The sequence below is a fragment of the Hippoglossus hippoglossus genome, chromosome 15 (genome assembly GCF_009819705.1).
Source record: "Hippoglossus hippoglossus isolate fHipHip1 chromosome 15, fHipHip1.pri, whole genome shotgun sequence".
NCBI classification, from domain to species: domain Eukaryota; kingdom Metazoa; phylum Chordata; class Actinopteri; order Pleuronectiformes; family Pleuronectidae; genus Hippoglossus; species Hippoglossus hippoglossus.
The window spans coordinates 17,625,600-17,643,742 of NC_047165.1; the positions used below are offsets into that span (position 1 = coordinate 17,625,600).

Sequence of the window (18,143 nt, forward strand, 5' to 3'; positions counted from 1 at the left end):
AAGCTTCTTTCCATGTGTCTCACTTTATCATACCTGCTGCCTGCTGTTTGGTGTCTCCTCCTCAAGGTGCACATCAGCACTCCACCGCTTACATCCACTGCACATCTGAGGTGACAGGTGGAGGCATCCTGGAGTTTCCACTGGAGGCCACTCTGGATATTGGATACATGATCCAAAGATGAGCTGCTGTGAAGTTGCCCTCCAAGCTCCGGCTCTTTCGTTTCCACTTTGTGCCTCTGTGAACACCCCTCACTCTTCATGTCCAAAGACTACTGGATTATAGAGCAGGTCCGAGGCTGATCCTCGCCGACGTCTACTTGCTGTGCTTCATCCTCCTCTGTGGGACAGTCGAAGGGGAGCCAGGCACCATGCCGACTCTGCCTAATCTCAACAGCCTGGGAAAACTGTGCAGCTCCAGCCGCAGTCAGAATGTCGACCGCGTCAAGGTGAAGCGCAAGAGCTCGGTCAAGCGCATGTCCATCATTGAGGATGGGCATGTGGCTGAGGTCCTGTATCTCATTCCCAAACTGTACATGGAGCAGCTGCCCCACCTCGACCCAAACGACTATTATCTGAGTGAGAGGCTGAACGATGTCGCCACAGGTAGGACAGGAGAGAAGATGCATCTAAATCTATGTGAAACATCTATTCACCCACTTTTCCCTGCAGCCCGTACTGTGATTTGTAACTGTAACCTCAGTCAGCTGCGGTGATGAATCAATGAGTAATACAAATTGGCCATTAAAATGAAAACATACGCTATCGATCTGCTTTTAGAGCTTTGATTTACATTTAACGACACCTTTGATTAAGTTGCATTTAATTTATTATTTCCACATCTTCTACTTTTCCCTCTTCAGCAGTCGTCTGTTAATATCACGAGGCTCTGTTGATTGCGTCCTGTGCCGCTGTTTGGCTGCTCTGCTCTGCATTCAGTTTGTGTGTAGGTGTCTGAAAGTGAGTTGATTAGTCGTTGCTCAGAGATGACTTCATTTTAATTGGATGACAGCGAGTGATTACACTTCTCACAGCTCTACACATCTGACCTCTGTGTATATGTGTGAAATCTCCTGTGCACAAGTTACACAACCATAACTCCAAGAAGCCCAAAAAGTCCCAGCTATGCAAATGTAAAAAAATTCAGGAAATTAATCACAGTCCCCTCCATAGTTACATAAAGCAAACCCATACGCAAGGGCAGACCTGCTACATTCTGCCAAGCAACAGTACATGACGAAGAGACTTGGTAGCTTACATCAGGATTACAACATGGGCATGAGGACAAATAGAGATTTTCTGACATTATGTATTCCCTGACTGCGTGCCAGAAACAGTAGTAAAATCATCATTGCTTGGCACTTAGTTATCTGCAAATAACGCCAGCAGCTTCGTCTTTTATAGAATCAAAGTTTGATTTGGACTTGTCAAGCAAGGTTTGACTCTGTATACTGACCCTCGATCAAAGATCACAGAGGTCAAGTTTTATCACATCCACTTCATTTCTGCAGTGGCAGCGAAAGTCAACCATACAGTGACAGTGATGGGACTTCACTGAGACCCAGTATCTGCTCGAGAATGAGTTTGCAAAACTTTAAATCTTTCAAAGAAACAGCAGTCATCCTTTTATTCACCCTGAACTTTTTCTTGAACCACTGAGACTTCAGCCCCAATAAAGCTGAAACGTTGTCTCCACTGTTTCCATACTGTCAAAGATGTTAAACTTCTTGAAATCTTATTGGCCCCTGATGTGTCCTGGTCCTGTCAGCAAAAAGGATTTTCACTTCTTAAGTATGCTAGCAATAAATATGACAATTTGTTAAGTTTTTTTATTTTCTAAGCTTCTTTAAAGAACAATTTGCTTGTGCAAGGAACATTTATTAAAATGATATTCAATGTGTGACTTTGCCCAAAGCCACAGAGCTAACTGTAAACATGGAATGACTTCAATCTTCACCTTACTGAATCAGGAATTGTGCATGGAGGTTGGACATATAATTTGCACCTCTGTGTAAATTTTGGCCCATTTATGGTCCTTGATTCAGAAGAATCCTTGATCCGCCCCCGACTTCTTCACCAGCTGAGTGCTTGTGTAACACTGGCACTGATTTTGCTTTAACAAGTTATGTTATCCAGAGGTCACTGAGTATTTGATTCAACTTTTCACAAGAAAACAAGTGAGCAGCCCAAACTGCCCAAACCCAAATGTGTGCTGCGGATATGAAAATGTTTATGTTTGTGTTAAAATGATAAGAATTTCATATTTCTTTTTACCATTGAGGGTTTCTGTGTATATGTGGTGCAGCTACAAAATAGGAATGCTAATGTAGCATTGGGGTGAAAAACGCTAACTCATTTTAAAATAGAAGCGAGCTGGTGGAGTGCTTGTTGCTATCCAGAGACCAGAGACCACGAGTTCATCCTAGTTTATCAGCGTTTTCTGTCATGATAAGTGTGTCTCTGGTGGATTTGGAAAAAATCTGGGAATCATCATCCAGTGCATGGGATGTGTAGTTAAGAGTTTGTAGGATCTGTGTGTGTGTGTGTGTGTGTGTGTGTGTGTGTGTGTGTGTGTGTGTGTGTGTGTGTGTGTGTGTGTCAAATTCACCCTCCCACAACCCCCAGTTTTAATCCATGGGATAACTGTGCAGTTTATCCACACAAACCTGTCTACTGTAAATGTTACCTTTTGCATTATAGCGTCGGCCTTGCTTCACTGCCCAAGGCAATAGTCTAAAACATACAGATTAAATGGCATTTACCACCTTGTCCATGAAATAATAAAAGTGCCTAATCTGCGCTGATATGTCTGGGTAGTCTATAGCCCCCTGACCAGGTTATTAATGGACAGTCAGACCACACCATTCATAGGTGAGCCAAATGCAGAAAAAGACCTTTCATCCATGGATAATAGGCTTTCCTACTCAGCCATTGCTCTTGGCAAAGTGTCCAGCAGCTCCTTCTGAGATTATTAAAAGATGCAAGATGATAATAGGTCCATTACACGCACTAACAGGACATCCCTGTGTTTGTATTTCACAGTGAGCAGCAGCACCGTAAAACTCAGATTTTCTCAAGTAGATGGATTGACCTGCAACATTAGAGGAAAAACAGAGAAAGGAACTGAAATATTCAATCATCACAAACTCATTACATATTCCTCTTCCTTCATAATAAAAAAGGGTGGAGTGCTGGAGAAACTATTTTTACCCCTCGCCTCACTGGCATGTCTCCATCAGGCAAAAAAACGCCCCTGTGGAAGCTGATGCATGTTGATGGGTATATCCAGCAGGTGGCACAGTTGACACTGCAGTGGTTGGATGCCTTCTGAATGCATAATGGGCTGCCCTGCATCAGCAATTACAGAGGTGGTGCTGATGCAAAACTATTCCTTTCCCCACCCTGGCACGGGACATATGGATGTGGGACGGTGTGGTCACTAATATCTGTGACCCAGTTACTACTGAAATAGTTTGTTTTTTTTTTAGCTCAACAAAGTGTCAACGAACAGTGATTTGGTCAATTTTATTTGTTGCCGAATAGGAATAGGAACAGAAGAGCTCTCTGTACACTTAAATCAATCAAATTTTCCCTTTATTCCTAGTGAGATTTTTGCTGGTCTTCCTGCAATATTCTCCAGGAGGCAAATAAGGAACTACTAAAATGTTTTACTGTGGAGAACTTCTTAATCAGTTTTGAATGAAATGTTTATAAATAATTCTATAAATTGAATATATGTATATACGTAGATAAGTTGTAGCATATGCACAACTAGTTTGGTTAGAGTCATGCATGAAACTTAATATTGAAAGCAACAAAAAAAAAAAAAATTATGTACAAAAACGTGTTTCCCTCTGGATTTGCATGAATTTTTCATGCTGCAAATGTTTCCCCTCTTCTTGCAAATTGGGTTGCCTTGCTTAAAATTGCCACATTTAGATGATAAAACCATGTACAGTTAACTCTCTAAAGCAGAGTCGATGAGAACCGCCAACCGTTCATTAGGTCACCTCAGCAACGTTTTATGATATAAGAGCTGGTGTGTTCGCCGGGCTCAGCCAGGAACGTGCCCTCTCGTGCTCTCTGTAATTGGATTCCAGAGGATCCACTAAAGATATTAATGCAAAGCTCATGCTCGAAGCAGCGCGATTATTAGCAACTTAGGCCGTCACTCGAGGTGAGCCTGGTTTCACTGCAGGATGATCAGGTCGACCGTGTTGATTGGAGAAGATTAGATAACCTTTGTTTTCCACCCGAAGTGATACTTTTGTTAAATCCCTCAAATCTGCAAATAATGTGGTTGATACATTTTTTATATTGATTATTAATTTTGGTGTTGTAACCACATCAATGTGCTGTTATGAAAGACCAGTTGGAGTTGGAGTTTCCAAAATAAGTCGGCCTCTTACTCCATGCCTTTATTTTATTTTATAGTTTTTAATCCAGCAGATTCTTGCCCTTGTGAAAGTAATTGATTTTCCGCCTGCTGCCCAGTTCTACTGAAACTGTGTCTTTGTTGACGTGTGTGTTAGTTAAAATTATCACACTGAGCTCCTTAGTGAACAATGGAGGAGTCAAACTGATGTGCTGTGAGGAGATGATGCTTTAAAAGAAAAAGTCTGATGTAACTGATTACAAACATATATGCACAGTGTACGGTATGTTACTGACATGTGTGTCTGCCTGCAGTATGTCTGTAGTGTCTGTATATAAGGGGATCTATAAGAGGATTTGGGGTTACTGTTTTTGGCCAAGCAGAGGCAGCAGCAGCAGCAGCAGCAGCATCAGCAGCATCAGCAGCAGCGGCAGCAGCCACCTGGTTGCTGCAATGAGGAGGCGGCTGACACAACAGAGGGGCTGAGAAAGGGACTATAGCAGGGGAGGAGGAGGAGGAGGAGTGGGCAGAGCAGCAGCAGCAGGAGGAGGAGAGGGATGGGAGGAAAACAGGCAGTCGGGAGGTAAACCCCACGCTGGAGCTGTGTTTTCGGGAGGAGAGCTTATAACAGCGCCTACACCTCTCTTTCTCTGTGTGCCTCTGTCTCTGTGGTGTCCTGGTTCGGGTCCTGACTAAAAACAGGATCTAGCAGCTCGTGTTCAACTGCTGATTGATTCTCGGAGCCTTCTCTGGTGCAGATTAACTTGGATTCCAATGGTCATGGTCAAAGAAAAAGGTATTTCAGCCGATGGTCAGAGAGCATGTGTGTATGTGTGCGATCAGTATGGTTTTGTGGCATTTGTCTTCCCTGTAGCGTTGTTCACTGTGTGTGGATGTGCAGCTGGATTTGCACTGCCGTGTCTGACTTTAGTTTGACTGGATCCTCAGTCACTGGTTTGGTTCTTTGTAGATGGGATCATATATGATATACAGTGATGGGAATGTGGACGTGGTTTTCTTCATGTGGGTGTGTGTCGCTTGGAAGAAGCAGGACTAATGACACAGTGTGAATCTTCAACACAACATATACTGTGTGTGTCAGAGACTTGGAGATGCTACGCCCTTCTCGACACTCTCGAGCAGCTGATGCTCGCGTTGGAGTCTGCTTAATTTGGCAGCGTCAGGCTTTATGCAAATGCATGCTTGAACAAAGCATCTGGCTCACTGCACAGGAGCCTGACAGCAAATGTAAAACATTCTGGTCTATATGTATATAACGTCCCAGCTCTCCAAACAGCACAGAGGCTGAATAATAGAAGGTAGCATATAGAGAAGTGCAGCGCCGGTGTAGGGATGGATCCACACTGCGCAGAGCTGTGGACCTGCACTCTCTCCGTCTCCCTTTCACTCTCTCTCTCTCTCTCTCGCGCTCTCTCTCTCGCTCTGTCTGCAGCCGTTGCCGTGGCAACCATCTAAAAGGTACACTCCATTGTTGTCAGCCGTGGCCTCGATGGCGGCGTCCTGTTAGAAGAAATAGATGATTGTCTCCACCTATATCGCTGAGGTCACCCAGCTGTGTGGGATGAATTAGGTGGAATCAGGGGGGGGGCAGGCAAGGCACAGAGATATTAACATTCCCAGCAATTTACTGGGGTATGTGAGGTGGAGCATTGTCAGGGTGACTCACAGCAGGAAGCAACGTAGACTCAATTTTCTATAGTAAAAAAATATTTTTATGATCATTTCAAATGGAAGAAATGGTAATAACTCTGTGGTTCTCTAGTGGATGGGAGGTGTGCACACTGAATCTATATATATATATATATATATATATATATATACTGTATATCCCTGAGACTTTTATTTGCTGTAATAGAAAAGTATTGCATCGCCTCTCCACTTAGTTCACTGGGTTGGACCTGAACATAAAGACATTAATCACGATAATACTGTACGTCATCACTGTACGTCATCACCAGTGTGCTATATATTCCAATCTAATTCTCTTTACAGAGTCACAGCTTGATATATCTCTGCTGTGTTTCAGTGGAGGTTTGATGGGTTCATTTTCCAGTGTGTGTGTAGACAGAGTTATCTGTGTGGGCATGTGATATTTTTGTGTTTTGTTTGAAAATATTTCTATCACAAAAAAACATTTTCTCTAAAATATGTACATGTAGGTTTGTTTATGTATCTGACAGCCTGCTGTGGCCTGGAGGCGGCGTCCAGCTCTGGAGCCGTCCTCTTCATGTGGATTCGACAAGCCACAAAGAAAAGTCCCTTGCCATCAAGTTCCCGTGTTGGCAGTACACCCGTAACCTCTGGCTGCCACATGTTCGTCTCCCACAATCCCTCTGTGAAAGTTTTTTCCGTCAGCCTTACCCCGCCATATACCTCGCTTGCCTGCTCTTGGGATTGTCGGCGGCGAGAGGCTAGTGTGGGGTTTATTGTTTTCCTCTAAACAGAAAGATATATGGAAATGCTTTTGCTAACTAAGATTTCACCGTGTATCCACCAGGGATCTCATCATGCATCCTGTCTGAGGCCAGGTGGGCTCGGTACCATCAGGGAACACAGCTGACCAAACACTGAATTACACTGTATGCTCAGAATGATGAATTATAACCAAGCGATTGCAGTGTTAGCGTTTTGCCTGCGCGCAGGCGGTTGTCCTATTTTCAAAGCCAAGAATACCCTTGAAATAGTTTGTAATTTATTGGGGCTGCGTGTGCAGGACAGTCTGATCTTTTTACCTTCATTTACACTTGTGTACATTTGTAAACTCTTTGATTCACTTATGCACTTTTTTTCTTCTCACCTTGTGTGCGATTACTTGCATCACAAGCCCTGCTGATCTCGTCTGCTCTGTATCGTCGCATGTATGTCACCTACCTTGTGCTAAAGAAACACCAACTCCCAGAACCCTCTGCACTCACACTCATGAGCATTTTTTCTTTTGGCTCGAAAGTCCAGTGTCATGTGCCTGTGTAGCTGCCTCCCGTGATCTCGCAGAGTGCTGCAGACTAACTGCAGTGGTGCCTCATCTTTGAAGCTCGCCCAGTGTCTACCCCCTGAAAGAGGAGCTAAACCCTTTCACACACATCAAATTCTACACACTCTCATAGACACACACTGTTTGTACAGCTGGCACATACCAGAATATACGGATGAGATAAGTGGTCGACCGGGGTGGAGAGACAGTCACTGACCTAAAATATACAGGCTAAAACAACAGGGGAGACATGAGAATCACGTGAAAGAAACACAGACTGTAGCCGTACATTGTGCCAGTCAACAAACATCCTCCCTGTCTGGCATCAATCAGTTTGATTATCACGGGAAATACGACACAGGAGTGTGGGGCCATAGTGGGCAGTCATTCAGAGGCTAAGAGCCAAGGCCTTCGTCCGCTCCACTTCTGCAAACACAATAGCTCCTGCACTTCATGAAGCCACCATTGTCTCCTCCAGATGGGTGGCTGTGCAGTCTCTTTTTCTCTGTCTATCATCATTATTATTACCATTATTTACTCTGTGTACGTGCCCAACAACAAACACTCCACACCGTGGCCTCCATTTAGAGCAGACCATTATTCCAAACCCAGGTCCCTGAGGATTAGTTAGGCAAGGTTGGGGGGCACGGTGGAGGCCAATAGAGTCCCCCCACCCTGCAATTTGTGCCCGCGTTTGAAGTGCTTTGTCTGGGACGCTGGTGGCGGGGCACAGGGGTGGGGAGGTGCTGAATGCAACCATACATATTCATGGAGGGGAGGGTTAAGAGTTTCTTGTTATGTCTGGATGATGAAGAGCTCCGAGTGCCCTCCCCCCCAAACACACACACACACAGAAACACACACACACACACTCCCGTCAGATCAGACTTTGGATTTCATGGTGGGCACAATTTGGGCCCTTTGATATTCCAGTCAAAATGGGATGGATGGATGTGGGAGTGTGTGTGTGTGTGTGTGTGTGTGTGTGTGTGTGTGTGTGTGTGTGTGTGTGTGTGTGTGTGTGTGTGCGTGAGTGAGTGTGTGTGCTTTGTTGACGATGATACTAACACATCTGGAACTCATGGATGCCAGGGGGGGAGATTACTGCTCTTACCACTCTTCTCATCTGTCCCTCTGTCTCTCTTTGCCACACACTCAAGCATACTGTACAGACGTGCGCACACACACACACACACACACACACACACACACACACACACACACACACACACACACACACACACACACACACACACACACACACACACACACACACTCCTTTGGGGCTGCTATTTGTCTGTACTGCAAACTCTACTGTCTGTGGATCTTAGAGTAACAAAGGCAGCAAGTGACTGAATATTTCATGAGCTTTTTTCCTCTTTCATGTGTTGTTTAATTGAATTCCCCCTTTCTCTATCTATTACTATATGGTCACATACATTCCTGTGGCTTCATGGAAGGAAATGAAAGCAACAAAGTCTGAAGCTTCCTCAGCAAATCCCACAATCTCTGTCAATAACCCCACCCTCTTGTTATTTACTAGCGAGTCCGGGGCACGTGTTACGGCAAAATCTGTCCTCAGGGGGCCTTCTTTACTTCCCTCCAGAGTATCATCTGCAGCCTTTATTACTGCCAATGCCGCTCTGGGCTCAGCTTAAATGGGTGGTGGTGGTGGTGGGGAGGGGTGGAGATGGAGTTGTAGGGGTGGAGAGGGCAGCCCCCTTTCTTTTGCGCCTGGCTTTGGGATGCTCTGCTGGTTATTGTTCCCTCAGCGGCCACGTTTTGTGTGTGTGTGTGTGTGTGTGTGTGTGTGTGTGTGTGTGTGTGTGTGTGTGTGTGTGTGTGTGTGTGTGTGTGTGTGTGTGTGTGTGTGTGTGTGTGTGTGTGTGTGTGTGTGTGTGTGTGTGTGTGTGTGTGTGTGTGTTTAGGCTCATATCAGTCACTTCATTCCCTGGTGATGAGGCAGGACAGATCACTCTGTCAGCACAGCCAACACATCCAGCCCAGAATGAGGAATGTGAGCAGCAGTCTGAAAAATTGTACCACTGTATATTTCACAGCAAGTTGCTCTGTGCTGAGGTTGCTTTATCTGCTTACTTATTTATAGCGTTATATAATATATATACATTCTAGCAAATCAAGCGCCATTTTGCTTCTGTCACAAGAATCCCCAAAGACTCACTAATGGATTTATTTCACTTCAGACTTATTGCAGTCAGATTGCTATAAGTCATGCTTTTGTAGAGACAGAGTCGTAAGTGTGGAGGCCTGATGAAAATTTGAAAGAGATCTCACTAATGGATTTAATGTATAAACTAATCCTATAAATGCTTCAATCTGAATCACATAAGAGCCCTTTATATGTCGGCTTCTTCATGTTTATATGAAACACTGTGTGAAGTGGCTCTCCTGGATTTTTTGTCCACAGTCTCATTCCCGCCTGAGCAGCCACTGCTGAGGCAAACCCGGTGCATTAGTGGATGAGGAAGGTTTGAGCTGGAAAAACAAACTGCTCATATATTCTCATCTAAACCTCTATGCCTGGGATTCAAACATCTGTCTTGGATTTCTGACAACCTGTTATGACGTCTGCAGTGTTGACTTTTCCATCCTGGGTTGTGCCCCTCTCTGACAGCACTCTAACTGAAATGTTAAAAATAGTGGGTTGGGAATAGAAACAGGCTTAAAGAGAGGTTGTTGACATCAAAACAATGGAAAACATATATTTTAAAGCTTCTCTTATATTATCTTTAAAAATCTTTATCTCATAAGGACAAAACCCCAGAGGACGATATATGTCTCTCAGGAGACCGGAACAGCTAAATGTGACATTGTAAAAGTCACCAGAAACTCCTGCTCATGTCATTCCACGTTTGCTGGAATAGGCGGAAATGTGGGCTTCTCTAAATCAAGTTTATAAAGTGATAATATGTCAGCATAGGCGCCAATTCAGGTGCTTCAGGGCTCAAGCACCCAGAGAGAGCCAGGGCTAAACTTACATGGATTTGATCAAAATTCAATTAAGGTTGGTGCTAGATTGGATCAGCTTGAAGGACCACGTGTTATTTCACTCTCAGTTACCTTCTCTGAACCCTAACCACCAATCAAAGTGTCGCTCTAGATTCAAGTAGATTGGATCGTCTAGAGTCTAGACGATCCAATCTACTACCTTAAAGAGGTAACGTCAATAGTGATTTGAAACAAATCCAGTTTGAATATTTAGGAGTTATTTGGGCCTGTGGGTTAGGGCTAGGTCTGGGTTAAAAAGTTTGAGGTTGGGATAAAATAGCGATTTAGTTAGGGGCTTGGTTGGAGTTAGGCCCAAGTGTTTACGATGCAATAAATAAAACTAAAGAGCATTAAAAAAAAGCATTAAAGTCAATCAAAAAAATTTGAAAGGTCTAAATGATCTGGTCACTGAAGCACTGGCAGGGTCAGGTTTGGATTCAAAAGTTAAGTGCATTCACTGGCAGTAGCATAAATTGGTGCCTTTGTACAATATGTGTTGTGTTGGCAGTTTGTTGCAAGTTTAACAACCAATCTGATGTTACTACTCTAATCTTCCTCATTCATTCATTCATTCATACATGAAAGGATCATCTCTGACATTTCAGCTGCGCTCTCCTTCCGTTTCACCTCTAAATCAAGCAGTTTATAATAAATTCAGGCTACACTGTTTATTTATTTGCAACATGTCTGGTCATCTGACTGTGCATTTCTTGTCCTGTAAAAACTTTGTTGTATATGTGGTGATGTCCCTAAGATCCAGAAATTAATGAGTCAAATGTTGAATGGCCAGGCCTTTCTGTTAAGATGTTCCAGCACGAGGCTTCAAACGACTTGTTATGTTGGATATTTTTGCAGTGTGCTTTTACCCAGATGGCCTGTGTTTTTCTGTGGAGGTGCAATGTCACAAACAGAGCTGCTGAAACTCACTGTCACAGTCGTCTGGTTCACCCAGTGATGACTCATTTTCCTGCTGAGTGTAATCACATCAGAGACACCAGAGAGACAGATCCTCCCAACCTCCAACCCCCCATCCCATCACACCCCAACACGTTTGAGCCTTCCTTTTGCTATCCTGTCTTCTTCTTCCACAGTTTTCACCATCTCATTCTTCTCCTCAAGCCAGATTATACTCTGTGAATGGTATCCATAAAGCCTGGCATGGGACCTTACAGGATGAATGCAAGCGTATTAAAGTGTCTCATTAAAAAAGACTTGGCTCTCTCTTTGATCTGCTTTGATTGCAATTAAACAATTTCTCAATATCAGACTGCAACTGTCGAAGTGGGATGCAAGCGAGGCCAAGTCATCAATAATCCAGAGTGATGACTCTCTTTGGAAGACCAGTGATTGGTCATAATGCTATTTCTATGCCTTCAGTGGTACCTCGTTTTAACACTAATGACTCATTGCTGTGCAGAACGAGCAAAGATCCTTTCATGTGTATTCTTAGTGTGTGTGTGTGTGTGTGTGTGTGTGCGTGTTTGTGTGTCTTTGTTTGAAAAGGAGACAGAAAGAGGAAACGAGAGGATGTGAGGAGGAGGCCGCCTCGCTAGTTAAAGCTCCTGAATGTGAAATAATCTGCTGGTTTTCTGAACAGCTGATAAAATGAGTGCAGTGCGGCACTGCAGCAGCATTTACGTCCCATACAGTGGTGCTGGATTAATGTCTAACTATGTCAGGGTCGCCCAAACTTTTCTTAGACTGACATGCTTATACTGGATACTGCTTGTAGAGATAATAAAGCAAGTCAATAATAGTTTCTCTGTTTTATATCATTGTGACTATGAGCATACGTCACATTAAAACAATTATGTCTAAATCTTTACTCTGATTGAGAGGTATGCGTGAGTAGAGTTGTTACGGCCCGGCCCTTTGCTGTGTGTCTTCTCCATTCTCTCGCTCAATTTCCCCCTCACTGTCCTATGCCCAAAGAGAAATCTAGAAAAAGTAGTTTGTTATACTGTTAGGTGTAGCAATATCGGTAGCAGTAGTTGTCAGTTGGACAACTACTGAAATACAGTATCTCATCTACTTTTGATGATACCGCCCAGTATAGACTCCAAAGATAGACAAGACTACTCCCCTGGATAGTGGGAGGAAGTAGAAATGTGTTTTCCATCTTAATATACAGTCTATGCCTCGAAGCATGTAGCATGTAGGGGTTCAGCATTTAGCTCGTCTGAGAGAAATTACTCTCAAGCTTTGTTTGACACTAAAACGTACTTTTTAAACATGGTCAAAAGAGACTTAATGGGTTAATCAACTACCGGGAACATGTGCTAGGAATAGGCAGTAAATGGCTCATAACTTTAAATTATATTTTCCTGTGAGGATGAAAGCATAGTAAGCTCAATATTGAAATAGATTTCATCAATAACCTTTCAGTGTGCCATTTAGCAGGTCCTGCTCCCTCAGCACTTTGACTCTCCCATCCTCCACCGATCAAGACAGACTATATTTAGGTTGCTGCTCTCCAGAGAGCCTATCTGGGCCGTGAACCCCAAGTTGTGCTGTTCTGTTCAATGTTCTTTTTTTTTACCCTGACAGGCTCTCAGCAGTTAGTCTTTATCTTTGGTGTGATGCTGCAGATTCAGGTCTATGAGCAGAACGTGTCCTTGGATGAACACAACAATGTTACTACCACTTCAAGCAACTATGCTGACTCATGAGTGTCACGGTTTATAGTAATGCAATGTCTCTTCTCTTGCAGTGGCTCATGCGCAGGACACAAACCACCACTCCACAGAGAAGCCCCTGATTCAGTGCTACAAGTGTGGGGAGCCATGCAAGGGTGAGGTGCTGCGGGTGCAGAACAAGCACTTCCACCTCAAGTGCTTCACCTGTAAAGGTACGTTGGAATAAGAATGAAACAATCCTACAACTGCCTAATCCCTACCTGATCACTCAAACATTATGATCATGAACCCCAGTCTTTTGTAAAATAGTAAATAGTAGACATGCATTTTTTTCTGAGGAGAATGGGAGCTGTGTGAAAATCAGCAGCCAAGTTGTGAAGTTTTAAAATTCATTGCTAACTTGATATTGCCACATTAGTTGGTGATTGTCTTCCTTTCATTCAGTACATGCTGTCTAATAAACAACAGCCATGTCATTGAAAATATGACTCTATGGGTCGCAGGTATCGAGGAGCCTGATATGTCTTAAGGTAAAGAAACCAAAGTTCGCCAGTCCCCAAAACGCTTCCCAATCACCCAGATGGATCGGAACAGTACAAGAACCTAAAGGCCACAGTCGCCTTTCTGTCCTCTGCGAACGAGGAGTATACATGCTGGCATGACTCATCGTAACTTATCAGACCTCCATACTGCCATGGAGAGTGACAGTGCAAATCGTTCTGCACTTAGCGTTACTATTAGCGATGGATTTCTGGCCTGATTGCGATGCAGCCACCCACGTCTGACCATACAGTTTCGCTCTTGCAGACTGAACCTGCCCCGATGGAGCCCTTGTAGTTAATCTTTGACAGGAGCACTGTTATAGAGTTAGCTTAGTCTCACAAAGGCCCAGATTAACACAAGCATACGCTGAGATTATAATCTAATTCTGTCCTTTACAAGTGGATATACATGCCTGTGATAAAAGCGTTTGTGTGTGTATTGGTGTGTGTGTGAGGGTGTTTGTGTGCAGTTGCCAAAGAAGACATAGTACAGCTTTAATAGCCGTAAGACACACTGTCCTAGTCCTTCTTTCTAAATTTATTTGAGCACTGTCTCCAACCTGTGAGAGGACTGACAATTACGCTAATGTCAGTTGTGGTCATGCCAGGTTGACTGAGCTTATTGACACTTAGATGCTATTAACAGATATGCAGACAGGTCTGAAATAGTCTCTTTCTGCACGGGTTTATCTCCAACATGCACAAGAGCAAAACTTTTCAGTTTCCACTAAATTCACTTTCATTGCAGTTTCATTCGCTGACCCTAAAAATGCACTTATTGTAATGGCATGCATCTGTTGTAAAGCCAAGGTGGCTTGACATCACAGTCAAAGGCCACCAAATCCACTGCAGGTTTTCTATCAACTCTGTTAGTTTACAGGCTAATCTCATCATCCCTGAGCCCTAATGCAATTAAATCTGATTCTCTCCCTCACTCGCTCCCATTCATCCCCAGGATTTAGCGTGGCTCATTGCATAAGAATGATTAGGTGCAGTTATCTCAAACATCAAAATATTTTCCCTCTTAGCGGTGGGGTTCCCAAAATGCTATTAAATTCCCAGGCTCACTCTCGGGCGCCGGGGCGGTGGATTTAAAAGGACACAAAGTTGATTGCTTGTTTTCTATTTCTCTTTTTTCTTTTTTACTAATGCAATGACCGATTTGATGAAATGGAAATTGAAATGAAATGAAAGTTGGAGGGGGCAACTGAGGTTTCTGGAACATGATATAACAAAACAAATCATGGGGAAGCATGAGTGTCTTGGTATGTGTTGTTTGGTAGGACTGTGCATTCACATGCTCCTCTGAAAGTCCCATTTCCTGAATTGTCATTGTCCTGACTTCAGTGTGTTCATGTACTTTGAAGTCGAAATGTGGAAAAAACAACACCTTGACACCTCTGCAATATTTGCACAATAACAAAGAGCAAAAAAAAAATCTGTTGTGACATTTATAGCCAATAAAAAATATATGTCAATCATCAAGACTGTATTTGCTAAAATGTGTGCTGTTAGGAGCTTGAAAAGGATGAACGTACAGTTTGCAAGTGACAAAAGTGAAACATTTAACAAATTCACATTTAAAGTTTACATTTAGAGCTGATGAAAATTCTTTGATTGGTTTATAAATAATGACGTCAGAAACCCAGCAACCCATGAATCCAAATCTTAGCTGATTTTCCAAGTTCTTCTATCGCACATGACTTTTCCCAGTCAGGAACTAATCTCTCCGACACCATGTGAATGCAAGATCGAATTCATATCCATGACATTTCGTTCACACATTCATGGTCCCTAGAGGAACATGTTGATCCTCTGGCTTTTACCCTAGTGCCACCATGAGGTTGAGATTTGTGGTTTTGAGTATAATGTCTTTCCAACTACTGTAGTGGATATTCATGTTTCCCTTTAGGATGAATTGCAAGAGCTTTGGTTAGCTTGTAAACTTATATGACTCAGTGAGGATCAGATTTTAACCTTTGTTTTATGAGCAAATATGCAAAATAAGAGCATTGTTGTAAGTCTTAGCTTTCATTTGTGTGAACTGCTGATTGACAAATGTTAATAACCTGATGGTGAACAAACATAAGCCTGTAAGCATTGTTGTTGCTGATATTAGCATTTGGCTCAAAATACTGTTGTGCCAAGTGTAGCCTCACAACCGCCCTTGTCTTCGGATTATAATCTTGTTTTATAATATACACATGTGATGTCAACCTATCAAAATATGATTGACTGCTGAAAAGCAGACACAAATCATTAGATTGTTGACAGGTGATAGTCGAAGCACATGGGATCACCCACAAAGTGAAAACCCACAAATCTTTAGCCTCCCTGAATGTCTCTCATGGATTTCACTGATCCACTGTCTCCTGCATGTTCAGTTGTTTCCTCAACTTTAGTCAATCTTTCATATGATCGCTATCAAAACCCACCAACACATTAAAACATCCCAAACTCTCTCAAACACAATTGTTCCCTAATTTGTATTTCTGCCTTCCATGTTTGTCGAGATGGCAAGGTTGAGTTTGAATGGACGGAAGTTTGTTAGAGACTGACTATGTGTTGGAGTATTTAGAGCCAGTTATCTTCAAAAACAGTTCAAGGCTATTTCCTGGGCTAGACAATTGTAGAATTGTTACTGCATTGAACAGTCTACCTCCACGGTGACAATGAAAAGACCTTGCTTTAGTGGTGCTGATTAATTGACATGAGCTCACTATGCAAAGCTCTTTCAGTGCAGGAGAAAGATTTTCATCTTGTGACTGTGAACACTGGATTCAACATTGTGCTTCACAATGTAACACACAGAGTTGTTAAAATGTGTTCTCCACAGATTTTTTTTAGCTAGCATCCATTTCATGCTTTCAGTGAGCCGCTCACAATTACACAGACGAGCAAGTCTTAACACAGCCACTGATGCGTGGAGGAGCTGGGTGGCTTGATGGTCGGGTGCTTTATGTGTTATACGGGCAGAGAACTAAATGACCGAACTTGAGGAGTGCCAATGTGTGTGTCCTGTGTAGTGTGTGGCTGTGACCTCGCCCAGGGGGGCTTCTTCATGAAGAATGGAGAGTATCTGTGCACGCTGGACTACCAACGCATGCACGGCACCCGCTGCAATGGCTGTGGGGACTTCGTGGAGGGGGAAGTGGTCACCGCCCTGGGGAAGACCTATCACCCTGCCTGCTTCGTCTGCACCATCTGCAAGTAAGACATCCAATCTCTTCACGGCACATTTATCAGCTAATAAATCACAGATTAACTCGGAGAGATTTTATTGTTGTGAATAATTACATTGCACAATAGACGTAGTCGAGGCCTAAATAATGAAGTAATAGGAACATTTGAAGGTCGGCATGAAGGTATCTCAGTCTTCCTCATTTAAATGTGTATATATAAATATATTTGACCGAAATTTTTATATTGTTTACCATTATTTCTATTCATACTGACTAAAATGATTAAATTAATTCTTTACTCCAGAGCTATTTACATTTTACTTTCTTGCATTTGTTGTACGTCTTTTCAACACAGTAATTATAAACGTTTGATCAGAAAGGAACCAGCTGTAGGTCAAAGACAGTGGGAATTCCAGTAGACTGTACAGTGCCATGCTGTGCGTCATCTCACTGTATGTTTCCCTCAGGCAGACAGTGTTGACACACATTCACATCATTGGGCCCTGTCACCATCAGCCAGATCAGACAACCTGCAAGCCACAGCTTAACACTCTCTTACACTTACCACAGGGCCAAAGCTCATGTCTTGTTGACCGGTTGTTGATGTCATCCTGCTTGCAGGCGACCATTCCCTGCTGGGGACAGGGTGACCTTTAATGGGAAGGACTGTCTGTGTCAGTACTGTGTCGAGCCCATGTCTCCAGGACCAAAGGACATCCTTGGCTCCAGCAGTAAGTGGCAGATTGAGTTTCCTAATACACACACATGCTCACAGGATGCTGCACATGAAGGCATTTACATTCACTTGATGCGATTTTGGATTCTGCACGTAAGTTTTCAGTAGGATTCTCGGTGAATGTTAATTGAAGAAATCTGAAATGTTTTACAAAAATAACTAAAGCATAGAAATTTTAGCTTTTAGGCATTTGATGTCAGTTCCACATTTGTAATGCTAATAGGGTTTTTTCCTTACTCTTGATGGGTAAAGCCCCATGAGACAAACTGTGATTTGAACTTGGGCTATACAAATATAATTTGATTGGATTTGTCGTCTTGCTCAAACAATTAAAAGTATAAATTCAACTGAGCGCAAACAGAAAAACTGTTTAAAAGTTGTGTACCCCTCAGTGGCCTGTTGGTGGGCCAGTCAGTACTCATATGCTATATTTACCATACTCTGTATATAAAGATGGACGCCGCATCTTTACTTCCTCCCACTATCCAGAAATGAAGCCAAAATATCTCAGACACAATCACTGCCATCTTGTGCAGTTTGAGGAGTCTGAGCCGTAGCAATCAGATGATGGAGACACATTAGTGAGGTCCTGCTGATACACACGCTTGACCAATCGTGAGTCCGTCTCAGCTGTCAATCATGATGATTCAGCCCGTTTTCATTGGATCAAATAA

At 43.0% G+C, this 18,143-nt stretch overlaps 1 protein-coding gene across 20 annotated transcripts in view; it reads left to right on the plus strand.

The window, feature by feature from the left end:
• Positions 1-18,143, plus strand: part of ablim1a (actin binding LIM protein 1a) — a 44,313-nt gene that overhangs the window by 7,521 nt on the left and 18,649 nt on the right. For 11 of the 20 annotated variants that reach the window (XR_004616284.1, XR_004616285.1, XM_034608745.1 and 8 more), the window contains exons 2-5: positions 67-603; positions 13,084-13,221; positions 16,578-16,761; positions 17,355-17,464. Coding sequence is in view for 18 of the 20 variants with exons in the window: in XM_034608745.1 (XP_034464636.1) it covers positions 369-603; positions 13,084-13,221; positions 16,578-16,761; positions 17,355-17,464 (667 nt within the window). In the remaining 2 variants the exon portion in view is untranslated. Of the gene's footprint in view, positions 1-66; positions 604-4,834; positions 5,169-13,083; positions 13,222-16,577; positions 16,762-17,354; positions 17,465-18,143 lie in introns of those variants that run through there. The other 9 variants (XM_034608751.1, XM_034608747.1, XM_034608748.1 and 6 more) reach the window with 4 other exon arrangements.